This window comes from Peromyscus maniculatus, chromosome 6 (assembly GCF_049852395.1).
Source record: "Peromyscus maniculatus bairdii isolate BWxNUB_F1_BW_parent chromosome 6, HU_Pman_BW_mat_3.1, whole genome shotgun sequence".
NCBI lineage: Eukaryota > Metazoa > Chordata > Mammalia > Rodentia > Cricetidae > Peromyscus > Peromyscus maniculatus.
Window position 1 is genome coordinate 111175084 of NC_134857.1, and position 27486 is coordinate 111202569.

A 27486-nucleotide genomic window follows, 5' to 3' on the forward strand; every position below is an offset into this window, starting at 1 on the left:
TTTTTCTAATTCCAAAAATGGCCTTTTGAGAAAACAGTTAAGTTAAATAGATTTCACTTTTTAAAAAGCAAAGCAACTGAAAAATAACCATGTTATATATCAGTGTTTAATGCAAAGCTTCTAAAAAAATAGTGAAAACGTGGGATTCAGCAGTTAAGAGTAGGTATACAAAGTGTGATTGCTAGCACCCACATTGGGAGGCTCACAACCAACTCTAGCTCCAGGGGGATTTGATGCCTTTGGCCAGAGGGCATCAGTACTCATGTGCATATACACCCACACAGACCCACATACATACACGTAATTAAAAAGAAATCTTTAGAAACAGTGAAAACTGGAAACATACTTGGTGTCCCACAATAGGAGATTGGTTCAGAAAACTAAAAAAGACATCTGTTATATGAGGATTTTTCAGTGACATAAGAGATGTTTATAACCGAGTTTGGGGGGAAAGTTAAAATCTGTAGAAAATAAACCTAGTTTTGTAGAGAATAGCTTTCCAGTTGTGCAACTTTGGGAAGTTAAGTAACTGCTACAGAACCCTTTTCCCCTAATACAAGGTTAAAGAATGTCTACCTTGGGGCTGGAGAGGCAGCTCAGAGGTTAAGAGCACTGGCTGCTCTTCCAGAGGGCCCGGGTTTGCTTCCCAGCAACCACATGAAGGAAGGTTCACAACCATCTGTAACTCTAAATTCTAGGGGATCCTTCTTCCTCTTCTGGCCTCCATGGGCACCGCATACATGCGGTGCCCAGACATTCACGCAAGCAAAACACGCATACACAAGAGTACCACCTCACAAGGCTGTAGTGGGGAGCAGTTACCGAAATCAGCTCATCTCAATGCACATTAACACTTGCTGTTACACATGCACACCGTAAAACACAGGAAGGCACAGTGGTAAGTGGTTTGCAGGGTGATAGGTTTATTCTGCCCATTTTTCTAAATATTTAACATTACTTCTAATATGAGGGAAAACAGGATGTGGGGAAATTGAGACACAATGGCAATCCTTTTAAAGCTCTACTTTAGGGCTTTGTTAAAAAGAAATAAATCAACCAGGTGGTTTCGCATGCCTTTGATCCCAGCACTTGGGAGGCAGAGGCAGGCAGATCTCTCTCTGTAAGTTCAAGGCCAGCCTGGTGTTCAGCACAGGACAGGCTCCAAAGCTACAGAGAAACCCTGTCTCGAAAAAACAAAAAAAATAAGGGGGTGAGGGGATATATCTTGGCTGAGCTAACTTACCCTTCATATTTCCTTTTTAAAATTATTTTACATTATTTAAATTAATTTGTCAATACTACTTTTATTAGGTAAAGCAAGATATCTGCATAGTAGCTCAGCCACACGAGAATGTAGCAACCCAACTCAAGAACCATCAGAAGGCCACGAGGAAGGCAGCCCAGCAGTGCTCAGTCATTTCTTGCTTCCTCCCGGCCCCCAACCCTCCTGCTTTTTGACCCCATAATACTTGGGTTGTAGTCTACTGGACTAAGTCACAAGGCAGTAACAGAATCTCCATGATCTCAGCATTGTTATATATACCAGTGGTGGCATATATTAAGCTGAATGACTTAATAAATATGAGTTGAATGACTACCCGATACCAGTAGTTCAGGATTTGATCCCACCAGAAGATGAAAGAAAGCTTCTCTTTCTTTAGTCCAGAATTCTTAGGAATTGTTTTTTTTTGGGGGGGGGCAGAGGGCATGGCAGTGCATACCTGAAATCCCAGCACTGAGGAGACTGAGGCAGGAGGATCTCAAGGCCAGGTAGCCCTACACAGTAAGACTGACTCTTTACATACACACTCTCTCTCCCTTCCTCCTCCCTCCCTTCTCCTCCCCTCCCTCCTTTTCCCTCCAAATACAGCCTCAAGGTATCACTTCAGAAAAAGGTCACAATCTGTATGTCACTGTCTATTTTAACAAATGCAAGGCAATTTCTGTATAGTTTGTTTGAAGTCCCCCAGAACGTGAGAGTGTGACTCTCAGAGTAGCGGAGCGGGCCCACGGCCTGGCAACCACCTTGGTCTTCTGCTTCCCCATGGCCACAGCCCCCTCCCCAGCCTCAGTGTTATAGATTTCAGAGCAAACATTTCAGATCCTTCCAAATACCTCCTAGGGCTTTTACTAAGCTCTGGGAAAAAGAAACTCCGAACACAGTCAAACAGCCTACTTACAGGTGTTCCTGAGTTTCTCTACAGGTTCAGAGGTCAACCAGCTTGATTTAAAAATGAAACTAACAACAGCAAATTAAATATTAACTTGCTTTAAAAAAACAACAACAAACCAAAAACTTCAGCTGGGAGAGCAGTATGAAATAAGACCATCAGTGGACCAAGGAAGTGGGCTATAAACAAAACAAACAAAAAACGAATTTTGCTTGCTTCTTATTAAGAAAGAAAGAAATGCTAGAGAGTTCTTTACAAATACCTTCTTCCTGCAAAGTCCAGGCGTCTCATTCTGTCTGCCCGGCGGCTTTGACGGCTCTTAAACTACTTACTAGCTCTCACAACAGAGGTGGGGACAAAACCTTCTTAGGTATCCACCCTGAAACATTTGACTTCCTGAAAACCTCCCTTCCTACTCCAAGGGAGGAGACACAGCATTTCACGTGCTAACCCGGGCCCGACAGGTTCCTCAGAGGGAAACTGGCGTTTACCTAAGCCACCTGGAACTTGCCATTATTTACAAGTCAACAGTTAGAGCTAGTGGAGTCTGCTTTGGAGAGGACGTTTATGATCCGACTTTTGTGCCTGCATCCTCAATCACTAACCTCATTAATCCTTATTTAATACTCGTTACTGTTTGAAGTAGTCCTAATCTCATTTTACAGGTTCCGGATGGTCAATGTAACCGAGGGTTCGGGGTTAGTAGATGAAGCTAGGAGTGAAAACCAAAGAACGGAACAGTTAAAGTAAGATTCAAAGTCCACGTGAACCCACTGACGAGTAGAGTTGAACCTCTCCAGAATTTCAAAAACATGTCAAAATTATTTTAAGGTCATTTTAGAATAAGCAGGTCTTGAAATAGAGGAACGGCGTATTAATAAAAGCTTACAGGAAATAACATTTGAAGTATTTGCTTTTGAGACGGAACGATCACCGGACCCACAGATTGTGACGGGGTAGGTCCACTCCCACCTCTCTGTGCTGACAAACCCCCTCCCTTGGTCGAGGGGCGCGGGTCTGAACGCCAAAGGCAGAGAGGTCCCCTTGGGCAGCCCGGAGCTGGTCTTGTGCACAGATCTTCAGCAAGTGACAGTCTCTCCTTCGCCACCTGAACTTCAACCCTGACCTCCAGAGTGGCACTGTACAATCAACGGTTTAACCTGTGCCATTTCAACGCCACCACCAAGTACCCGAAAATGGGTTACAAATGAATGAGCAGCAGGCTGGGAGGAGAGACAGCCACCAGCTGACCCCCAGCAGATGAACACTGAGGAAGGATGCCCGGGGCGGGGCGGCCTGGGGGAGGCGGTGGCGGTCAGAGCCACGTCCCCGCTGGAGCCACGTCCCCCACGCGCTCCGCAGGACGCGCAGCCCGCAGCCCATCCTCCTCCCGGCCCGGCGCTCACCGCTCGCAGCCGGTGCTCGCACGCCGGGGGCGCTCGCTGGGCGCGGAGGACCCAGGGGACCGGGCCCGAGAGCTGCAAACTTTGCGCGGGTCTCGCTGGCTTTAGAAGCCGCTCCGCCCCAGGCCGCAGTCCCCGCGCTGCAGCGAACCGGGCTCCGGGCGGCTCCAGCGGCGCCGAGGGCGGGGTCTCCGGCCGGCGGAGCCCGGGGCAGCGCGCAGCTCTGTTTACCGCGGGCCCGCCCTCCCCAGCTCGCGCCCTCCCTCCCTCCCTCCCTCCCTCTCCATCCCGCGCCCTCCCTCCTTCCCTCCCTCCCTCCCCAGCCCGTGCCCTGCGCGCTCCTGACATCATTCATTCTCGCACTCTCGCTTGCCCTCCCCTGCTCCCAGCCGTGACTCACCCCGGGCCCGAAGCTCCCGCGGGCTCCCGCGGTCGTGTCTCTTCCCGGCGTCCAGCCGAGCACGAAAAACCGGTGCGACTTCTTCGGGAGGCGATTCTAGCCGACCCTCCCCTCTGCGGCCCTAGAAGATGCAGCGAAGGAGGGGCTTGGCAGGCAGCACGAGGTGGCTCCGGGCCGCAGGCTGAGAGCGCAGAGCCGGGCAGACCTCCCCGAACGCGGGCGGGGATCGATCTGGGAAAGTTCTCTGGGTGCCGCTCCCAGTAACTTTCAGGGGTGGGGCTCGGGAAGGGATAAGCCACCTCCGCACCTCCTCGGGTTTCGGAAACTGCTTCCCGACTGCGACGTGTGCGGGTCGGGGGCACCCGCGCTGACTCAAGGGGTGGTGCCCCGCCTAGGTCAAGGAGGTGGGTTTCCAAACATCACAAGACCGCTCGGCGAGGTTAGTCACCGCGCCTGGTGGCACCTCTAGGTGAGCTGGAAGGGTGCTTGCTCCTAATGAGGCTAATGATGCTAACCACCTTGTCATTTGCCCCGTTAGGTGAATTGCGTTTTGGCAAGGACGAGAAACCGGAACCAGAATGATCACTGAAAGAGTGACTCTCTACTTAAATGGACTTGTGCGTTTCTGTTGCCTTGGGGGCACAAGTGGCTATAAGCGGTTTCTCTGATGACCTCGGCAGTTAGGTTGTAGGAAGGGTTGTCTCTGACTAAAATTGGTCAAAGCTTGGCATTTCCCTGGAGTTACCATTTCCACACCTGGTGATAGTTTTCAAAGTCAACCGTGGTCTCGAGAAGAGGGTCTAACTAGGAATCCAGGGAACCGGCTGAACCTTTAATGAGTTTAACTGATATAAATGCTTTTTTTTTTTTTTATGACAGTATCTACTTCCCTTCGTGTTTGGGGTGCATCTGTGTAGGATTGCACAGACTGCCCTATGGAGATTAACATATAATCAACAAAAATAATTGTAAACATTTCTGGTATTTAGTGTGGATATCATTTGTGTCAATAATCATTAAACCTAATGGTAGCATAGTAGAACTCATGTGAGGGAGGTCCCAGGCTGACAGCTCTGAGATGATGTCACAATAGAGAAGTTTAAATGAGATGTTCCCGCAATTAACCACAGGCTAGACATCATTGTTGTGGAGAAAGCGCTTGTTTTTAAGCCCCAGGAAGCTAGGAATCCAGAAAAGAGCATCAGCAATGAACTTTCTTTTCCTTGGGTTTATTTTTCCTTTTCAATAAGGAGTTCCTTTTTACATTTACAAAGCCCAGGCATTTTGCCCAGAAGGCAATAGAAATGGATTGGTTTGCTAGCATGCTGTCCGAGTAAATGGAAATTTGAACCAACAATTTTTTTTTTTTCTGGACAACCACAGAAGTAATGCAGAAGCTTAGTGCCTGATCCATGGGTGACACAGAGGGTCCGGATTCTATGTAGGTGAATTTGGGTGACCGACTCCCTACTTCATGGCTCAAATATCTGTACAACAGGGAGGTAGGGATACGTAAACATTTCTACAGAACTCAGAAAAAATGACATGCTGGGGTTTTTTGAACTATGTACCTGGATGAAGTTTTGAAAGCCCCAAAGCCTTGAGTCCTGTGTGCACTGTTGCAGGGTTTGAATTCTTCATGGGCCGCTGTGCGCAAGGCTGTCTAATGGGCAGCTTGGGACATCCGGTCCCCTTGTGCTTCAGGTGGCTGTCCTGTCTTGACTCTTCCAAAAAATAAAGCTGGATGTGGTGGGACACCCCCATAATCCTAGCTCTTGAGAGGCAGAGTCAGAAGGAGCAGACTTCAAGACCAAACTCCTCCATAGATAGGGACTTCAGGCCAACCTGGGCTACATGAGACCCTGACTCTAAAAGATTTAAAAACAAAGACAGCCGGGTGGTGGTGGCGCACGCCTTTAATCCCAGCACTCAGGAGGCAGAGCCAGGTAGATCTCTGTGAGTCCAAGGCCAGCCTGGTCTACAGAGTGAGATCCAGGAAAGGCGCAAAGCTACACAGAGAAACCCTGTCTTGAAAAAAAAAAAAAAAGACAAAGGAGTAAGAGTGTATTTATGAATGAGCGTTGTGTAGTTTCTCTGTGATACTCACAGACTAAAAAAACCGCGAAGTGTGCAGCTGGCGAGATGGCTCAGCAGTGAAGAGTGAGCCCTGGCTGCTCTTACGGAGAAGAAGAGGGGTTCAGTTCCCAGCACCCACACGGCAGCTCACAACTGTCTGTAACTCCAGCCCTAGGGGCTCCAGTGGCCTCTTCTGGCTTCTGTGGGCCCTGCATATGAATGACGCACAGATATACACGAGGGCAAACACTCGTACACATAAAAACAAACGAACTTTTAAAAAGAAAGCGGATTGTTTGTCTCAATGCCTCCTATGTTTTGACAATGACTTGACACCAAAGAGGTGACTTCTTTTTCTTTCTTTCAATTTACCTTTTCTTGCAGTGCATCAAGTTAACTAAATCATGGTTTATCAACTTTCAAAAATGTTGCTTGTTTGGGCTGGAGAGATGGCTTAGAGGTTAAGAGCACTGGCTGCTTTAACAGAGGACCCAGGTTCCGTTCCCAGCACCTGTAAGGTGGGCCAACAACCATCTGTGACTCCAGTTCCAGGGGACCCGACACCCTCTTCTGGCCTCCATAGGCACCAGGCAAAACACCCATTCACATAAAAATAAATAACTCTTTAAACATAAAGGATGTTGATGATCTTTCTAAAGGAGGGTAAGGAGCTGGAAATCAAGCTCAGTGATAAAGTGTTTACTAGATTTGTGAGCTGGAGGCCTCCCACAGGGGGGTGGGGTGGGGTGGGGGTAGGGGATCGGTGTCTCTGAGAGAAAGGTGTGGTAGGGTTTGTTTGGTAGGGCTGGGTGTGGTGGTACATACTTGTAATCCAAGTCCTGAGTAGGATTACATAAGAGGACCAGGAGGTCAGAGCCAGCCTGGACTGCACTCGGAGACCCTGTTTCGGAAGAAGATAGGGGAAGGACAGCTTGTAGGTAATGGTTCATGTCGGTTGCCTTTTCTAAGCTGCACCACACTGTAAATCAGCGTCTACAAATATTTCTTTGGTTTGATAAAACAAACTGATTGAGGCAGGAAAAAAATACATCTATAGTACTTATCTTCTTTTTAATCTGCTTTTACTATACCTGAAGTCAGGTATTTAACCAGTAAATTTTATCGAGTTTCCACTTGGTTGTTTATCTAAGGATCACCCTATGTCCTTTCTAAGCGTGCCTAAGCAATAGGAAAAGGTTTTTTCTTCCTTTTTTCTTTTTTTTAATTATATGAGGATGTTTGTGGAAGTGTCTTTTGTGACTTCCCTCATGTCATGTATTCGGCCTGGAGTAATTATTAAGGGAATAAAGGAATGCACAAACAGGAACAATAAGAAGAAAATTCTGTGTTATGGAATGTCACATAACCAATGAGGGGGGGGGGGATAATATAGTTCTACCTTGTACATTGTTCTGAGGGGGTAAATAGTGAGGCCACTTTAGAAAGTGGGATGGAGTTAAAAACAAAAACAAAAAACTCTAAAGCCTGGTGAGATAGCTTAGTAAATAAAGATTCTTGCTCCTGGCCAGATAATGAGGTCAATCCCTGGGATTCACATAGTTGTGGGAATTCATTCTGCCAATAGTTTTGGGGTACAAGCCTCTTGTCTTGCGGTACTTGACTGCTTAGTAGGAGAGAGAGAAGGGGTGACACTCTCTCTTGGGGTGAGCAGACTGGGTCAGGCGGCAGGGAGTGGCTTGTTGGTCCCCACTGGCCTTGAGGAGAACAGAAGCTGGATCAGCAGCGGACCCGCAGCACGTCCACCTTGCTTTGTATCAGTGAGCCTGTTTCCCCATCCCATCCCTTAATAAATCGATATATATACACACCTCTGTGGGCTCTCACATCACATAGTGGAAGGAACGAGTTGCCCTCTGACCTCCACATGTGCCCTATGCTACATACACACACAACACAACACAACACAACACAACACACCACACATACACTAAATAAATGTAATTTAGAAAGTTAAATGGGGTTATTTTAAGTTACTAAAAACATCAGATGGCTCTGAGCCCTGTTTTGACTAAATCATGATAATGAGTATTTGGGTGGGGACTAAGGAAAGAGAGGGCAGACAATGATGGGGAGAACTTTGTTTTGTTTTGGTTTTTTTGTTTGTCGAGACAGGGTTTCGCTGTAGCTTTGGATCCTGTCCTGGAACTCTGTAGCCTCAAACTCACAGAGATCCGCCTGGCTCTGCCTCCCCAAGTACTGAGATTAAAGGTATGCGCCACCACCGCCGAAGGGGAGAACTTTCTTGTGGATTTTGTATTGTACACTTTCTACAACATGTAACCAACCTGGATCTTGTCAATAGAGTCGGCTGATTGGTGAACCAAAGGAAAAGAATCAGAACGCCATGTGACGGTGCAACAGAAAATGAGGAGAAGACTGACCACCGTATCCATCTCACCTTGGGAATTTGATCTGTACACCATCCGTCCTGTTCTTGGGATCATGTTAGCGGCTCTTTGGTACGTGAAAATGCTTGCGCTTTCAATCGCCTCGTGCTGAGTCTCTCTAAACCTGGTAGTTTAGTTCTTCACTTGAGAATGCTTAGGGCAATTGTTTTGCATCCTTCTGTTTATTATTTATTATTGGATGATCTTTATAGTCAGAACCTGCTACACTGTGACTAAAATGGTTGCGTATTGAGTAACTGTATTTCGGGCGTTCAGAAAAGAAACACAGAGGCTGTGTACCACCTTTTGCTGGTGTTACCACCCATGTCACTTCCTGACTGGAGAGGATGGGGGGCGGGCAGAATGAGAGCAGTGAAGCCTTGCCACCATCCAGCAGCGATGGCAGCGGGGATGGCAGCGGGGAACACGAGTGGTCTTGAAAGGAAATGGACAGCAACTGCCAATCAGTCGGATGGAGAGATGGAGCCAGCGGGGCTCCTCCTCTTGTCTGAGCACTTACAGGGTGCTGGTGCCAGGCAGGGGATGCTGAGTAGCCCACATTGTGAGGGGGGGATGATGTATTTGAAGTTCGAAGTGTGTGACCGGAGATGTCACACCGAGAAGTTGGTATTCGTCTGGGACTCAGAAAAGAAGCATGAGGTAGAGATATACATCTAACAACAGTCAGCAAATAATAGCAATGAATGTCCCTGGGGGTGGAAATGACATACTGGAAGGAGTGAGAGGAGGTCCACAGGAGAACCAAATGTTACAAGTGAGGCAAGAGGGGCCCACGGCAGACGAGGCTAAAATACATATCCACGGAGAGATGAAAGCTGGAAGGTATGTCAGGGAGCCCAGGAAGAGCCTCCTTCCGAGGAAGATGTTCCTGAGAGAACAAGGAGAATAAACAGTGTCGGACGAAGATGATTCTCAGACTTGGCGACACCGAGGTCTTGGCTGGGCCGTGATTGAGTGGAATCCCGATTCAATGTGGAGACCTCCTGTCGACTGATCAATAAGGAATGTGAGTGCATTTCTAAGATAAATTTATACAATGCGGCTGATGGAAAATGAGGAGTGACTGCTAATGAGCACAGGTTTTTTGGAGATGATGAAAAGGTTCTGAATTGGATGGAATGAGGGCTGGGGGTGTAGCTGAGTTGGGAAGGCGCTTGCCTGACATTCACAAGGCCTTGGGTTTGATCCCCAGGCCTGCATAAACTGGGTGATTTTACACACTCTTGTAATCCCAGCAGGTGGAGGCTGGAGGATTAGGAGTTCAAGGTCATTTTTGCTACATAGCAAATGCAAGGGTAGTGTGGGCTCCTGGAGACCCTTTGTCAAAAAAACAAAACAAAAAAACAGGCAAAAAAACGGTGGAATGCTGAAGGGAGGGAGGGAATGAGAAAGGAAGGTATGGGGAGAAATAACAGCGGAGTGAGGGGGGAGCCAATGGGAACACAACAAGGAGGAGTTGGGGAGCAGGAACATTGCCTTTGCTTAGGTCGTTGTTATGGGATGAGTTGTGATTCCCCCCAATTTACATAGTGAAGCCCTTGCCCCAGACACCAGAATGTGACCACACAGCTCTTCCTTGGCTCATTAGGGCCTTATCTGATAACCCATCGTCGTCTGAAAATACAAGTAAAAATGCATTTAAAACACTTACCTACTAAAACTGACAGCCTAACGGTATAGTAGTACCCTGTGCATCGCTGGCCGGTGGCCATTATAATCTCATGGCTATCTGGGAGCTGCTGCGATGGGCGGCTGCCGCCTGGTTTCAGAAACGAGGATCACGTTACGTATTGCTGGCTCGGGAAATGATCCTTATTGAAGAAGTATGTTTTCTGAGTTGTGCAGATTGATTTTGAGCTACTGTAAAGTCAGAAAGAGTAAGCAGGGCCCTGAAGGGACGGTCCTGTGTGTGTTTGAAGGCAATGCCTTTCTAGGGGAGGTTTAGTGAGGCTGTTAGGGGCGCCTAGCTGGTGGCATTCTTATAGGCAGAGGGCATGGGAACCTACAGAGTTAACAGGGATGGGTGCGCATGGAGGAAAGACCACAGAGGATGTAGTCCTAAGAGGAACACTCACAAGTGCAGGAGAGAAGCCTCAATCTAAGACGTCTAGCACCCAATGTTTGAAAACAAATTTTAGTTGATTAAGCCACTTCATCTGTGACATTTTACCATAACACCCCTGTCCTGGTTGCTTTTCCTGTTGCCATGTTAAAATATTCCAACAAAAGCAACTTAAAGGGGAGCGAGATTAATCTGGACCACAGATCACGGGTATAATGAGATGAGAAAGCTTGTGATTGTGAGATAGGATCTTGGAGGATACACCAGAAGGGTGTGGGAGCAATGGGTGGAGTGGTTTATGGCCAGCAAAAATTGGTTCTAACAGTATGGAAATAGTGGGTGAAGGGGGTATGTAGGAGAAGCCTGTGAGTGTGTGTGCTGGCTAGTTTTATGTCAACTTGACACAAGCTAGAGTCCTCTGAAATGATGGAACCTCAATTGAGAAAATGCCTCCATAAGATCTGCCTGTGGGGCATTTTCTTAATTAGTAATTGATGAGGGCCCAGTGCATTGTGGGTGGTGCCACCCCTGGGCTGGTGGTCTTGAGTTCTATAAGAAAGCAGGCTGATCAAGCCATGTCGAGCAAGCCAGGAAGCAGCAGTCCTCCATGGCTTCTGCATCAGCTCCTGTTCCCAGGTTCCAGCCCTGCTTAAGTGCCTATCCCAACTTCCTTCAGTGATGGACTACAATGTGGAAGTGTAAGCCAGATAAACCTTTTCCTCCCTAACTTGCTTTTGATCATGATGTTTCATCATAGCAGTAGTAACTCTAACTAGGACAGTGGCATTGGAGAGGGACTTCCAGAAGTTATTCCTGACTTCTCTGGAACCAGCAGCCTGAAACCAACTCCCACTCCAACAGGTGGGAGTCCTGTGGGACCAAAGTGGAGACAGACTTAGCATAAGTGGAGGAACACTGTCTCAAGGAGGATCATTTTCTATTTCCTATTTCATTCAGAGGCCAAACTGCTATGACTAATCTGTTTGTCACTCTTCCCTCAGGATCCAAGGACCACTAACCTTGTGTACTTTGATATGCTTGGTAGTGAAGGACAAGTATCATGGGGATTATCAGGAGCCACTTCTGGGAGAAGAGAAAGAGTGCAATTGATTCCAATAGGGCAGAAGTCGGGGCTCCACTCCCTATTTATCAGAAGAGGAAGCCTGGGGTCCACTGTGATTGCTCATAGCTGAGGAGAGGGCAGGAGTGGTTAGGGTAGAGGGTGGTACACATCGCCTTACTCAGGGGACTCTGGCTGGCTGAACCCCAGTGATTGAGGAGGAAATGGGTCTCTGTGATTGACTAACAAATTGCTCTTTTTGGATGGTCTCACTTCCACTACAGCAGAAGAGTATGGAGTTCCTATGGCACAGGGCAGACCCCCTTTAGAGCCTACTGTAGGATGGTGGGGGAAACATGCCTCCTTCCATTCAGCAGGAGCAAAGGAGGCCATATTTTGATAATGACATGATTCCTGGGAAGGTTAATCTGAGACAGCATTGTCTGAACTTGCTGGTTTCCTCGGACTTATCATGAAGTCCATCTGTGACTTTAATGAATCTTTAGAGGAGAGAGTCCAAGCACTGGTCTAGGGAAGTACCCAAGATGACTCTTACACGAAGAACACTCTGGAAAGTTTTCACCTAAAATAATGATCCTCTACCTTTTTGACTGTCAATGTGGCAAATTATACCATGCTAAATAAACATTAACCATGATTTCCATCAGGGGCCATGCCTTCTTGAGAGGGACTTTCCAACCCTCTCCTAAAGACTGAAGGTCACCCCCACCACCCCACTGTTGATGGTTTTCTGTTTGACAATCACTGGTATAAACTCTAGGCTAGAGGACGAGAAGTCACTAACCAGTTAAATAGTCATATTCTGATTTTTTTTAAGAGAATTATTTTTCAAGGTGTTAGCATGCTCGTGCATGTGTGTATGGTACACATTTGTAGAGAGGCCAGCAAAGGACTCCAGCTGTCATCCTCAGGAATGCTGTGCACCTCTTTGGAGGTAGGGTCTCTCCTTGGCCTGGAGCTATGCTAGACTAGGTGACCAGGGAGCCCAGGAGAATCCTCCTGTGTCCTCTTCCCCAGTGCTGGGGTTACAAGTGTCCATCGCCATGCCTAGATTTTCTGATGTGGACTCTGGGAATCACGCTATGCTGTGGATATCACTCTATATAAATAAAACACTGATGGCCAGTGACCAGGCAGGAAGTATAGGTGGGACAAAGAAAGAGGAGAATTGGGGAAACAGGAAGAAGGAGGGAGAGACACTGCAGCCACCGCCAGGACAAGCAACATGTAAAGATGCCGGTAAGCCACCAGCCACGTGGCAAGGTATAGATTTATAGAAATGGGTTAATTTAAGATATAAGAACAGTTAGCAAGAAGCCTGCCACAGCCATACAGTTTATAAGTAATATAAGTGAGTGATTATTTTATACATGGATTGTGGGACTGCAGGGATTGGTGGAACCTGGAGAGAAGCTCTCCAGCAACAAATGGTGCCAAGAGCCCTCTGGTGTGGGACAGAGAAAAACCAATATTTTTATTTAAAACAGGTTGATAATAAATGTGATCTCTTTCTAAAAAAGTAAAGGGGATATGATATAGATATATAGGAGGATATAGAGATGATAAGATAAAAGGATAGATTAATCAACCTACTTTTAAAGAACAACTTGTTTAAAATGTTTTACATTGGTATAAATTTTAGTTTATTGATACAAACTTGAAGTTATTTTTGTTATACTGTATATATATATATATTTTATTCTTGTTTGAGGTATTATGTTTATGTAACTCATTTAAAATTGTAATGGATAATTAAAAATAGATTAATAATTAGTCATTTATGATAATCATATTTGTAACCATGTTAGTTAAGTCTTCTAGGTATACATAGATATATTTCAGATAGATAGGTAATCTTCAAACACTTCATAGACCTAGAGAATATGGCCTTTAAATAACTTAGAATTCTGTTGACATGAGACACAATTGCTCCTGGCTGCACCAATTTGATCCCGAGAGAATGTTGGGCTTCTAAGACATTTCCATTTGGAAGTTTGTCTTCTTGGCACAAAATGGCCTACTAGGCAAAGAACTGCCCTTGCCTTGATGGCTGACAGTACGAATGCAGTGCTGTCCTTCCTGGACAAGCGGGACACAATGAAAGTGACTACTGTACTCTGCCAAGACAGGGTAAGATGGTCTTTCAGAATTCCTGCTTCTGAAAATGGTCTGTCAGATACTCTAGGCCTGTAGCCAATTTAAATGCACCAACAATGCTGAGAAACATTAGGTGACTGTCCAGGCTGCCAGCTGTCTTGGTCTACTCTTGCAAGATTCCCAAAAGTTGCTTGCATCCATCTACCATTTCTCAAGTACCATTATGTTCCTTCTCAGGTCTTTGATGTGGTTAAAGACTAGATAGTTGTAATTTCCTCAGTTATGATAAAAGATAAGTTAGACATAAAACCTTAAACTCACAAATATATGATAGATAGGACATCTTTAATATTGTAACTGTAATTCTTGCTTGATAATTGTTTTGTTATATGTAATTTTACTATGTTAAAGTTAAAACCTTCCTTTTTAAAAAAAGAAGAAAAGGGGAAGTGCTGTGAATATCACTCTATATAAATAAAACACTGATGGCCAGTGACCAGGCAGGAAGTATAGGCGGGACAAAGAGAGAGGAGAATTGGGGAAACAGGAAGAAGGAGGAGAGACACTGCAGCCACCGCCAGGACAAGCAGCATGTAAAGACTCTGGTAAGCCACCAGCCATGTGGCAAGGTATAGATTTATAGAAATGGGTTAATTTAAGATAAAAGAACAGTTAGCAAAAAGCCTGCCACGGCCATACAGTTTATAAGTGATATAACTGAGTGATTATTTTATACATGGATTATGGGACTGCGGGGATTGGTGGAACCTGGAGAGAAGCTCTCCAGCAACAACGCTAAGTCTACAATGCTTGCAAGGCAAGCACTCTACTGACGGGGCAATCCCTTGCAGCTCATGTTTCTCAGAGGCTTCTGTTACTAGTTGTAAGTCTGTCTATAGGAGGCCAGTCACCTGGCACAGCGGCGTCTCCAGCTATAAAACTGAAGTCAGCCTTCAGATCCTGCTGTGTGCACCAGGAGAGCAAATCCCGTAAGGCTCCTGAGGACAGCCTGCCAGGATTCTCCTCTTTGCTTCAGAGCTGGTTTCTAGTCATTTCCCTAGCTTTGTCTCAACTAGAAATTCTCACACGTACCCTTCCTCCACAGAGTTTATTACGCCACGATTGATGACCTCCCTCCACCCTCTGTCAACACACCTTTCCTAAAAGGTGCAAATTAAAGCAGGCTTTTTTAAAAGTGTGTGAAGATGGACGGCCTTCCTGGAAGATTCTAACGTAGACACCCAGACCTGAGGGTCCCACTCGTAGCTGAAGTGGAAATGCCTAATGAGAAGTGTGCCAAGTTGGTCTGTGCATCCACACTGGTTCTGTAATGAAGGGGTGGTAATAATTACACAGTGCTGTGCTTTCCGTAAGAAGGAGTCCAGGCGATGGCCTCAAGCATGTCATAAATCCTCCATCAATTATCTTTACAGCTTCCTAGTACTGTACTTAAATATGATCGTGGATAAAAAGTCGATAAAGGGTGAGTAATAACGGGTTAAGTCTTTGCCTTCTCTGCAGCCTCTTCAGCCGTCTTAGCCCTTCCTGTGTTTTCAAACAGTGGCCATTACAGTCTGTGTCACAAATATGGTCTATAAATTCAGCGTGGAACAACACCTTGCATTTATACTAATGGTGTTGCTGAAAAGAATCCAGAGCCTTTCAGGGGCCATTAACTCATTTATCATATCTATACATGTCTTCTTGAATTAAGCTTCTATGGCTCCCTAGTTTGTGTTTGGTATTTAGTGTCAAGTGCTTATAGATTCAGAAGAAAGCAGTTGTCTATCATCCTTTTAAAAGTATTTTCTTTTATGCTCTTAAAATTCAATGTTTTCAATTTAATCTCTCAATCCCATGCTCCACCCACTGCACAATCCCAGGTGACAGGCTTCACTGTTTCCCTTGTTTGCCACTGTATACGGTACACCAGGATGAATGGAGCGTACGGTCCCACGAGTCTCCTGTTTCTCCCTCCCATCTCTCCACAGATGCACTGGGACCACAGATTCACAAATGTTTACCTTCTGTGGGCTCTGGGGATGCAAACTCGGGTCCTCAAGCTCACATTGCAAGTCCCTTACCTACCCAGCCATCCCCCAGCCTCTTCCGTTGGTTCTTGGGGACAACTAATCTTGTCCTTCTTTTAGTTTTGGCTGTCTTCCTTTGTCTGACTTTATTTGATATATTTACTTTTCTTCTAGTTAAACTCAAAGGAAAGAACTACCTTTACTTTCATACTTTATATTTAAGTGTTTTTAGTAGCAGCCTACTTACTATTTACATGTGACTATCTGTACTTTTCACGCACTTGTGAAGGCATCAGTCCTACAGGCATATAGCAAGTAGCCACCATATGCTGAGTTTTAAAAGGGAGAGAAAGGGCGAGAACATATTCTTGTAATCAGGGTTTCCAATACAATTGAAAAAATAAGATAAATAATAAGGATTACAATTATCATAATGTGATCATGTTTTATACTTTTTTTTTTTTTTTGGAGCTGAGGATCAAACCCAGGGCCTGTGCTTGCTAGGCAAGTGCTCTACCACTGAGCTACATCCCCAACCCCCATGTGATCATGTTTTAATGTATTTGTTTTCAAAGTTTTGTCATCTTCACCCCCAACCCCCACACCTACCCCAAGCTATGGGCAACATACCAGTCTGCTTTTCATTGGTTTTAACTTTTTTTTTTTTAAGATTTATTTATTTATTATGTACACAGAAGAGGGCACCAGATCTCATTACAGATGGTTTTGGCCACCACATGGGTGCTGGGAATTGAACTCAGGACCTCTGGAAGAACAGTCAATGCTCTTAACCTCTGAGCCATCTCTCCAGCCCCATTGGTTTTAACTTCTTTGGTAATCTCAACAGGCTAATTTCTGGCTTCCCACTGCCTCTCCTACATGGTAAGTAATTTAAGCTGTAGACAACCATATAAACAGGAGAGGATAAGAAAATTCTAGGCTAACAGTGGTGCTTAGGATTACTGAAATAAGTGTACTCATATAGTCAGGATCATGGCAGGAGAAAAATTCATATTCAATTTAACCAAAATGAGGTTTTTGTTTGTTTGTTTGTTTTTGTTTTTCGAGACAGGGTTTCTCTGTGTAGCTTTGCTCCTTTCCTGGAACTTGCTTTGTAGACCAGGCTGGCTTTGAACTCACAGAGATCAGCCTGTCTCTGCCTCCCAAGGGCTGGGATTAAAGGCGTGCGCCACCACCGCCTGGCCAAAGTGAGTTTAATGCAGATCCTATTTACATGTCTTCAAAGAGACCAGAATAAATGTTAGAAATTGGCATTCCATAGATGCTGGGAAGTCATTCTCACCTCTACACTTGAAGGGGAGCGAGGGAAAATTCCAGGGACAGGGAGGTTGGAACTATGGGATCGGGAGAGCTAGGCTATCTGAAGTGAAGAGTGTAGTAGCCATACAGAACTACAGCAGAAGGGAGAATTGAAGTTCTCCACTTCTTCTCAGTCCTCCTGCCCTCCCCACTGTCCTCTCTAGAGGCCTAAGGAAGAGGAAATTCAGGGGATGGTGCTGGTGAAGGCTAAGTGTCCAGCCTGGGGGACTCAGGAGGGACAAGTGTTAGTTAAATAGCCCGTCAGCTCTGGGGCTTGTCGCTCTCTGGGATCTGCAGTAGAGCAGCGTGTGCATCGCTGAGGCAGCCACTTGGGCATCTCCAACACAAAAACAGACAAGGGGAAAATAGAGGAGACCATGACCTCAGGGTGCACCTCAGCCAGGCTGTCTCTCACCACACCAACTGCTAGACACACAGCTGTGGCCACGTTGTTAGCGTTTATCCTCTTATTTTGGTGAGAAAATGGCTTTCTGTCCAAATATTTTCTTTTTAGTAAGTGCCAATTAGGGAAGAAACAAAAAGCCATCGTCAAAGTAAGATAAGAGGCTGTGCAGGCTTTACCAACTCCATTCCAACATGATACACAGACAGACAGACAGACAGACACATACACACACACATACACACACACTCACATACACACACACAGAGCCCAGGTCATCATAAGATTTGTGATACATGAACTCCTCAGAAGACTCCTCCCCCAAAACATCCAGACAACTATCTGTGTCCAGGATCTATCTTACTTAGAATTCATTTATGACTTATCCTAGGGGTGTGGCAATTAAAAAAAAAAGGTATTTTTTAAAGGCAGGGTCTCACTTAGCCCAAGCTAGCCCTAAATTCACTGTCAGTGAGGATAACCTTACACTCTGCTCCTCCTGTGTCTACGTTGTAAATATCAGGATTACAGGCGCATGCTGCTAGGCATGGCCTTATGTAAATTATTGTTTGGGTATCACCACTCACCAGTTGCTTAGCCAGTGAGAGCTCTAGGCTCCTTTGCCCACAGTGGTTACTTTCTCTGGTAACATAATCTGACTATAGATTCCCAGACATTGCCTTCGATAGAAGAGCTCTCCTAAACAACTAGAGTTTAATTAAGAAGACAGCAAAACACAAAGTAGTCTGCTTCTACCTACCTTCTGGCCTCCAATTCCAAATGAGCTTGACCGATATTATCAACTAAGGATTCTTCATGCTCAATAAAGTCTGCCTAAAAGCAGAAACAGACAGTAGAGAAGGTGTCCCCACTTGTCACCGAGACCCCTGGTTTCCCTTGCCAAAGCAGTTCAGTGCAGGCTTCCCCATCTGGACTGCCAAGACAGGCTGGGCAGCCATGAACAATCACAGAGGGGTTAAAGCTGAGCCTCCGTGCCTGATGGGGCAGGGGGTGCTAGGTGACCTTTTGCGCTGTCTCAGGATGCTAAAGAAGAGCACTCAGCTGTGGGTGCCATGCAGGAAAGTTGGGAAGCATTGCTTTAGGGCGATGGTGTGGACATCTAATTGCAGCTCCGGAGGGTCAAATGGAGAGACAGAGGTGCTGGCTGTCACCGTAGAAAACTCTTCCAGAAGACATCAGTGAAGCGATGGAGGGCAGACTGCTTCTAAACACAGTTCAGAGGCAGGTTCTGGAGTTAAGTGTGGAAAATGGAAAAGGGAGAGAATGAAAGAAGAGATGGAACGGAGGTAAATGGCACGTGCTGATAAAGTAGGGAGGAAGAACACCCAGGGGCTTCATGCCTCCACCTGCTATTTTCTTTGATAATTCAGAGGAGGTTGAATCATCAGCTTGGAAAAGGCAGGATCTGGTTAGGGGTCTGAGAGAAAGATTTGAATATCTACTGTCCAAAAGGAGAAAGGGAGCTGACAGGAGATAAAACTGCCAATGCTGAAGGCCAACCTGAGGGTGGAGCTGTAGTGTGTGTGTGTGTGTGTGTGTGTGTGTGTGTGTGTGTGTGTGTGTGAACCTGAGAGTGGAGCTGTAGTGTGTGTTTGTGTGTGTGTGTGTATGTGAACCTGAGGGTGGAGCTGTAGTGTGTGTGTGTGTGTGTGTGTGTGTGTGTGTGTGAACCTGAGAGTGGAGCTGTAGTGTGTGTTTGTGTGTGTGTGTATGTGAACCTGAGGGTGGAGCTGTAGTGTGTGTGTGTGTGTGTGTGTGTGTGTGTGTGTGTGTACACCTGAGAGTGGAGCTGTAGTGTGTGTTTGTGTGTGTGTGTATGTGAACCTGAGGGTGGAGCTGTAGTGTGTGTGTGTGTGTGTGTGTGTGTGTGTGTGTGTGTGCGTGCGTGTGTGTGAGAGAGAGAGAGAGAGGGACCGTGTGACTGTGTAGCCCTGGCATCACAGTGAATTTGAATTTACTGGAACATACACCCTTTCTGCATTCCTGGCTCTCTCATTCCTGCAGAAATGGTGACTCACTTGCCCATGCATTAGATCGCTATAGAGCCTTAGAGTCCCATGGTCTAAACTTCACTCCGAACTGATCCAGTTAGATAGACTCTCTGGGGGTCCCTGATACAATGATTTTTCAGAAGCTCCCCAAATGATTCCAATGTCCAGCCATCGGTGAGAGCAATAGGTCTAAGTAGAAACTCACTGACTTTAGTTACTGAGGGAATGGAATTCAGGCTGCACCACAGAAGCCCCGAAGCTAGGAAAGCCTGCATTTCATCCTTAGGAAGTGTGAGTTTGGGACATGGTTATCAGGGAGAGATTTAGAAGATCCTTAGTGGGCACAGTGGTTATAAGATTGGACCCAGTCATGGTCAATGGGGCCCTTTTAAGTACTGCAGGGAACAAGCTATGGTATGGCAGTTAAGGATTTGAAGCTACAGTGTTGGGAGATGTGAGAAGTGCACCGTTGGAGCTGTCTGTGGTTGGACTTGTTCATAGCTTCAGATGGAACATTCTTCTAGGCTAGGCAGGTTCTGACTCACACCCTTTCCAGATCCTTTTATGACCCCCACATCCATGTTTCCCAGGAAATGTCTCTTGTCTTTGGAGCCTGAGCTTACCTTTGCTTCCCTGGATGAAGAAACACATGCTGTTGGGGGCTGTGGACCACACCTGTGCTCCCAGCTCCTGGGCAGGATGAGGCAGGAGAATCACGAGTTCAAGGTAGACAACCTAATGAGACCCTATCTTAGGAAAAATTTACCCAACACACACATGTCTTATTGTGAATGTTTATTCATTTTCCTGCTTGTTTAAAGAGAGTGTGGGGTCGGAGCACTGAAGGCCGAGAATGAAAAATAAAAAATCATTAGTGAAGTGAAAGGCTAAGCTCTCTTATTTGGAATTAATTTTTCTTGAGACTATTTACCTAGGTTCTCTACTCAGAAAAAAATAATACTACAAAAGTGACCCCCTCTGTGTGTCTGCCTGTCCTGTAATGTTCCAGGAGGAAAACAGTCAAGGAGAATGGCTGTGCTGAATAAAGACTATATTTATTACTCATTTAACTTATCACATCCCATAGCTCTAAAAGAGTCATGCCATGTCGCACTGCAAAACTGTGATGGTGGATTAGGTAGAGTGTGGGGGACTCCCCCTCCCCCAACAGCAGAGTCATTTCTGATGGATTATTTTGAGATAGCTGAAGGTCAGGTGATCTGGTGGCGAAGGATTTTGTACCTTGTGATTTATTAAGAAGTGGTTGTACTTCCCTCCAGCAAGGGAAACATTAACCTTCTAGAAGGAACACTGCAGTCCTGATAATCTGTGGAACATCGATGGTCACACGGCGTATCTGAGGGCATCATGTAGACCCTGGAGCAATACCTGGCTAAGAATTGGTCTATTTCTGAGAAATAATCAGTATTCAGAGATCCTGGTGATTGAGGCTGTAGTACCTGCTGCTGCGGCCCCGTGGGCCCCATGTCGGAGAAAATTACAAGAGGATCACGAGGTCTACATTACCGTAGAGAGAGAAGGTAGACAGGAGAGCTCGGCCTGGGAAGTGAACACAGATGGGCTGGGAGTTGTGGGTCATGCTTGTCATCCCAACATGTGGGAGACAGAGGCATGGAGATCAAGACCAGCCTTGAATACATAGGGAGTTCAAGGCCTGGGCTACATCAGACCTGGTCTCAAAAGACAAAGCAAAGACAGAAAGAAGAAGAAGAAAAAAAAAGGAAATCTGAGTATCCTGACCAGATTACATGTATATGTACTCACACACACACACACACACACACACACTCTTGTGGGAGTCAGAGAACAGCTTTCCAGAGTTACTTCTTTTTTTCCTCCGTGGGTTCCAGGGATAGGACTCAGTTTGTGAGGTTTGTTCAGCAAATGCTTTCCCCTGCTGAGCCATGTCTCTGGTACCAGGCCAGCATGATTGCAGGAGAGGTGGTACGGAGCAGAAAGTCATATGTAGCATATGTTAGACTACCTCCCAAGGTATTCTCTCCACGTTTCTTAGCCAGTGTCCCTTGGGAGACTTGTCCTGAGACCAGCTCCTTGCTCCTTATAAAGAGCCCTGAGGCCACATGCTCTGTTCCACGTCCTGAAGGAAAACCCACAAAGCACATGGCAATGTCAGGGGTCTGAGGAGACTCGGGGTGAGGGGGTGGGGTGGTGGGGATGGAAGAGGAGGTTTTATCTTGTTTTTGTAGCAAGTTCTTTTCATGTCTTTGACCGCGGAGTCCCATGTAGCCGCTCATTCCCTGGAATGCCACCTCTAAGTGGCAGTATCCCATGGTGGGCAAGGACCCTCAGCTTTCCTTGTTCCTGGCTCAGTCAGAAAATAACTTCATGCCTAAGCTTCTGGCTTTACAAAATAGACCCAAGAGCAGGAGGTGGCAGTGTCTCTCCCCAGGCAGAAGTCATCACTTATTTATCACTGAACTAACCTACCAGTGCAGGTCAGGTGCCCAATAAAGCGTGTTCACCTGTCCGGACAGTAGCGGCATTTCAGCTTAACAGGTGAGATGGCAGTGACCTTGATCTAGCATGAATGTGCGTGCTGCCTCATGTCAATGCCATGTGGTTCCAGCAGGTGCTCCTCCAACTGCTTCTCTTGAATGAAGCACCTGGCTTCATTACTGGTTTGCTCTGAGTCCACGCGGAAGTGATTTGGCTCTTGTTACTTGGACTCGGCATGCTGGGTGCTGTGTCTTGTGAGTTGAATGCTTGGGTACCTCAGTCAATGGGGAGGAGACACCTTATTACGGGGCTGGTAGGAAGACGAAGTGTTAATGCAAGCACTGTGTACCTCAGTCTGGTTTGGAGGTTTATGTTGGAAAACCAGCTCCCCTCCCGCTCCCATCTCTGCCCTAATCTAGAAACAACCGAGAAATAGGATACTGACCAAACTTTTGGCGTTGCTTTCGATAAAATCTGTGGAGAGAAGCGAAGTCTCATCACTTCCCAGCCCTCACGGCCACTTCACACCCTTCCAACTCAACACTCTCGGTGATTACATGTGGAGAAACACACCGGGCTTTTTTTGCTTTTTTAATTTAAAACCTTTATGTGTAATAATAGCTATTATTATTGTTGTGGTTGTTATTGGGTATGTGTGCACGCATACATGCGTCCCACAGTCAGAGAACATCCTTCCAGAATCACTTCTTTTTTTCCACCATGGCTTTCAGGGAGAGGACTCAGTCTGCGAGGCTTGTTGAGCAAATGCTTTCCCCTGCCCAGCCATCTCGCTGGTACCAGGCCAGCACCACTGCAGGAGAAGGTGGTACTGGGCAGAAAGACCGGTTATCTTGTGGGTTAGCTTGCTAGGGCTGAGTGTAACAGCAATTTATGGGCTCATAGTTCCAGGGGCTAGACAGAAGCCTGAAGGTAAGCCTCTGCAGGGCCATGTCCCTCAGAAGCCTCTAGGGCACTGCTTCTCCTCTAGCCCTTCCAGCCTCACCTCTGGGAGCCCCAAATAGCCTTCGGCTTGTGGCCACATCGCCCTAATTGCTGCTTCCACCATTGTATTGTGTTCTCTCTACGTCTGCACGCTGCCTGCCCTCTAGTCATGCCTGGGTCTGTGTCCAAATGTTTTCATTTTGTAAGAACATCAGTCATACAGGATTTGGAACCATCCAAACCACACCACAGTATTTCCAATGTCATTATATTCTGAGATGTTCGGGGGTTAGGACTTCAACATATCCCTTTTAGGAGAACATAGTTCAACTCATAATATCCTGGAAACATGCCCTCTAAAAGGAGGAGCCAGGGAGCTAAAGATAAGCACTATTCCATCTTTCCTCATTGCCAGGCAGGGCATCATTTTTGCTTTCCTGGGGGAGAAGACACAGAAGCCAAGCATGTCCAGATTATTTCTAGCTCTTCCTTTTCTCCAAGGGTTGGAATTTAGAGATTACCCACACCTCCCTCTTGAAGATGAGGAGTTAGAAATAGGCTGCCCCATTCCCAAAACATCACCCAGTGGTGGCTGTGGGGCCAATTAGCTCTTTGGAACTGCTAGAGGTCCTGCCTTAAAATGGTCTGTTGGAGTATTCTGTCTCTCCTGGGCCCAAATGTGTACCTGTGTGCACTGATAAACCTGGTTACCTAGACACCAGGAACCAGAGTGCTCCTTGGTGCACGTGGGGCCACCTCCAGTTGGCCATCCCCTAGGGAGTTGGTCCTTTCAGGCCTGAACTTTGTTGTTGTCAGCGTTCTCACTGGTCTTAGAAATAGCTAGCTGTTAGCAGCTAATGTATGACAACATGTACTTAGATTTTCAATTAAGATTTTGGAGAGAGGAGTGAATATTTAATATTGAAAAAAAAATGGAGTGGTACACGAAGCAAAGATACTATCTTAAGCAACAGTGGAGGAGGCTGAGAGATGGCTCAGTTGGTAAGGTGCTTATCATGCAAGCCTGGGTACCTGAGTTCAGATCCCCAGGACCCCTGTGAGAAATGGGGCGCAGCAACACATACTTCTATTTCCAGAGCTGAGACAGGCAGATCCTTGGGCCTTGCTAATAAGCCACCCTAGCCTAATTGGTGAGCTCTTGGCCAGTGAGAGACCCGGTCTCAAAGAAAGTGAATGACATTCCTGAGGATGACACTTGAGGTTGTCTTCTGGTTTCCACATGCACAATTACTCACACATAACACACACACACACACACACACACACACACACACACACACACACACACACACACTTACAATCATGGAGAGATGGCCCAGCAGCTAAGAGCACTGTCTGCTCTTGCAGAGGATCCAGGTTCAATTCCTATCACACATACGATGGCTAATAACCACCTAAAAGTCCAGTAAAGGAGTCCAGTGCCCTCTTCTGGCTTCCACAGACACCACAGAAATTCATTCAGGCAAAACACCTACCCACATTAAATAAAAATAAATAAATAAACCTTAAAACAAAAGAAAGGAAGAAATAAAAAGAGATATCCTCTGGCCGAGCAAGCTTGACACCTTCATGAATGAAGAAAAGCTAGCCTGGTTGAATATTTACATGACCTTGATCGGTGAGGGCCACAGGCAGGAGAATCTATCTCTAAGGTATGTATTTCTCAAACACAAGTTCAGAGCAGAACCTCCGATAGAGGAACTTTCATTTGAGAAGGAAAAACTGGGAATGTAATGTGGAACATGCGTACAGAGGCCTGGAGAACGGAAGTCAAGTTGAGGCTTTACTAGGAAAGAGAAGTTTATGCAGGTTGTCTTAGGGATCTGGCAAACTCTGGCTAGAGAACATAGCAAGGACTGTGTAAAGTTTAGGGTCACAGTTGGCAGTTCATTGACAGTTGTTAAGAAGAGAAAATATAGTAAGAAGATAAAGCAGGCTCTAGAAGTTCCTGAAACAGTCATTTGTGACCAGGAACATTTCCCCCTGAGACCTCTTGGCTCTGTTTTTATGGGCATGACAAGAATAATTTCCTGTGTTCTCAATTTCCACACTGGTAACCACAGGGTTCCATGGGAGCGGGGGAGGGGTGTGTGTGGGTTGGGGAAGGGACTGTCTTTCCCTCTTTGTCCAGAGAGCAGATTGGCTAAGTTCTCCCCCAGCACTACTTATCACCTTTGGAATTGCTACCCTCCACCACACATCCTGTTATCCTAGATTATAAATCCTACATTATCACCTCTCAGGAGGTAAACTGGTCCACAGGCAACTTTGTTGCTTAGTTTTCTGCCTATGACTTTGTGGTGGAATTTTTAGTTAAGTAGATGGATCAACCAAAGAGTTGATTCGTGACTTTCCTGGTATACACAAATTCAGTCTTGAAAGTTGTATGTTTTATGCACCACGATTGTTTCAAACACAGAAACAAAAATACCCAGGCCGATCATCTGTACTCAGAGATGTGACAGTATGTTGGCCATCCTTTTTCTTTTAATTAGTTTTTAGATTTATTTAATTTATTGTATATGTATGAGTGTTTTTCCTGCATGTATATCCACCATGTGTATATCTGGTGCTGTAGAGTTCAAAAGGGGGCAGCAGATCTTCTGGAACTGGAGTTACATGTGGTTGTGAGCCACCATGTGGGTGTAGGGACTAGAACTTGGGTTCTCTGCAAGAGAAAAAGTGCTCCAAACCACCAAGCTCTCTCCAGTTTCCCATTCTTTTTTTCCTCCCTCCCTCCCTCCCTCCCTCCCTCCCTCCCTCCCTTCCTTCCTTCTTTCCTTCCTTTCTTTCTTTTTTCCTTCTTTCCTCTCTTTTTTTTTTTAACTTTTTTTGGGGTGTGTGTGTATGTGTGTGTGTGTGTGTGTGTGTGTGTGTGTGTGTGTGTGTGTAGGTCAGAGGACAACATGCAGGAGTCCGTTCTCTCTTTCCACTTTGTGGGTCTTGAGGATTGAACTCAGGTCATGAGGCTTGGTGACAAGTCCCTTGAAGCCCCGTTCTTTTGCACTAACTGGCACTTTCTTTACAGTTTCCATCGACAAACCCAGCTTCCCCACATGGAAGTGGTGTCTCATGCCAGGTACTCAAGGACTGTTTCCAGGGATCCTGCTAAACAGTCTCCTAAAAGTCTCCCTCTAGACTCCTTGTGACTCGTTGGGCTGTTGCTAACAGGGAGCCATACACCGCTCTGGTGCCACCACTCAAGACAGAGAAGGTGTGCTGCCTAGTTTTGTGTCAACTTGACACAACCTAGAGTTATCTGAAAGGAGACTGAGAAATTGAGAAACTGACTTAAGATCTGATTATAGGGCATTTTCTTAGTGATTGATGGAGGAAGACTCAGCCCATGGTGGGTGGTACCATCCCTGGGCTGGTGGTCCTGGGGTTTATAGGAAAGCAGGCTGATCAAGCTATGGGGAGCAAGCCAGTAAGCAGCACCCCTCCATGGCCTCTGTGTCAGCCCTGTCTCCAGGTTCCTGCCCTCACTGCCTTTGATGACAAACTGCTCTATGGAACTGTGAGTGAAGTAGACCCTTTGCTCCCCAAGTTTCATCACAGCAATAGTAACCCTAACCAAGCTGGAAGAGAATGCCTTTTTGCTGCATTGTAATGTTCACAAGGTGCCCTGTTTCTGAGACCCTTGAAGCACAGTCATGGTCTACTAAACTCAAAGAAAATTATATATTAGAAGGTTATTCAATTAGAATCTGATGCCAACTGATCATGTGACCTGCTTGGGGAGCTGAGAAGTCCTAGTTAATTAGTTCTTTATTAAACCAAAGCAGCTGGTCCTTGTGCTGCTCTGGCCATTTTGTTCCTTAAAGGACAGAAGAAAGAGCAAGGGGGATGGTATATCAACTGGAAAATGGCAAGTCCTGGATGCTGAGTGGTGTCAAAAGGTAGGCATGGGGCAAAGACTAGGTATGTTCTGTTTCCTAAACTCAAAGAAGAGCGATAACAATCGTGCTCCAGGTTTGATGGTGCATATCTATAATGCTGGCCTGAATAGCATAACAAGACCCTGTCTAAAAGAAAGAAAGAAAGACTTGAAAGAACAAGAAGAAAGAGAAGAAAAGAAAGAAAATTAGAGAGGTGGTGGTGGTGGTGGTGGTGGCACATACCATTAACCCAAACATTCAGTAGGCAGAGGTAGGCAGATCTCTGTGAGTCTGAATCTAGCATAGTCTGCATAGTGAATTCCAGGCCATGCAGGGCTACAAAGTGAAACCTTGTTAGAGACAGAGACAGAGACAGAAAGAGAGACACAGAGACAGAGACACAGAGACAGACACAGGGACACAGAGAGACTAAGAGAGACAGACAGAAAGGCAGAGAGGTGCAGACAGACACACCACCTCTTGCTTTCTGGCCCAGTGTCCTCTGGTCTGACTGGATCTTTAAATAGTTGTTCAGTAAGCTTCTTTTTCTTGATTCTCTAGTCTGTTTATTGGCTCACTCAGGAAGCTTTCAGTGATACATGATTTGCAAGGCACTCAGTGGAAGCCTGAGACACAGATGAAGAAGTAGACTGAGAACACCTTAAAGGCAGGAAGGGAGACCT

At 46.0% G+C, this 27486-nt stretch overlaps 3 protein-coding genes across 8 annotated transcripts in view; 2 read left to right on the plus strand and 1 right to left on the minus strand.

Annotated features, from left to right (window-relative positions):
• Sgms2 (sphingomyelin synthase 2) overlaps positions 1–4112 on the minus strand; it is an 86937-nt gene extending 82825 nt beyond the window's left edge. Inside the window, exon 1 of one of the 5 annotated variants that reach the window (XM_015992888.3) lies at positions 3975–4112. The gene's annotated coding sequence lies outside the window, so the exon portion shown is untranslated. Of the gene's footprint in view, positions 1–2180; positions 2200–2433; positions 2713–3060; positions 3438–3577; positions 3718–3974 lie in introns of those variants that run through there. The other 4 variants (XM_015992882.3, XM_076574995.1, XM_076574994.1 and 1 more) reach the window with 4 other exon arrangements.
• Positions 3432–21193, plus strand: LOC107400846 (uncharacterized). The gene is made up of 3 exons (XM_076575333.1): positions 3432–4443; positions 6435–6713; positions 8374–21193. Exon 1 carries the CDS (start codon positions 3432–3434, stop codon positions 4236–4238), a length of 807 nt encoding a protein of 268 aa, XP_076431448.1. The 3' UTR covers positions 4239–4443; positions 6435–6713; positions 8374–21193.
• Positions 21194–26710: 5517 nt separating this feature from the next.
• The window catches only part of Papss1 (3'-phosphoadenosine 5'-phosphosulfate synthase 1), a 119902-nt gene continuing 119126 nt past the window's right edge, over positions 26711–27486 (plus strand). The window contains exon 1 of one of the 2 annotated variants that reach the window (XM_006970368.4): positions 26711–26824. The gene's annotated coding sequence lies outside the window, so the exon portion shown is untranslated. The remainder of the gene's footprint in view (positions 26825–27486) is intronic. The other variant, XM_076574984.1, reaches the window with a different exon arrangement.

Bases quoted from the DNA above. Each gene is read 5' to 3' on its own strand.
- LOC107400846 (XM_076575333.1), top strand. From the start codon at position 3,432: ATGAACACTGAGGAAGGATGCCCGGGGCGGGGCGGCCTGGGGGAGGCG.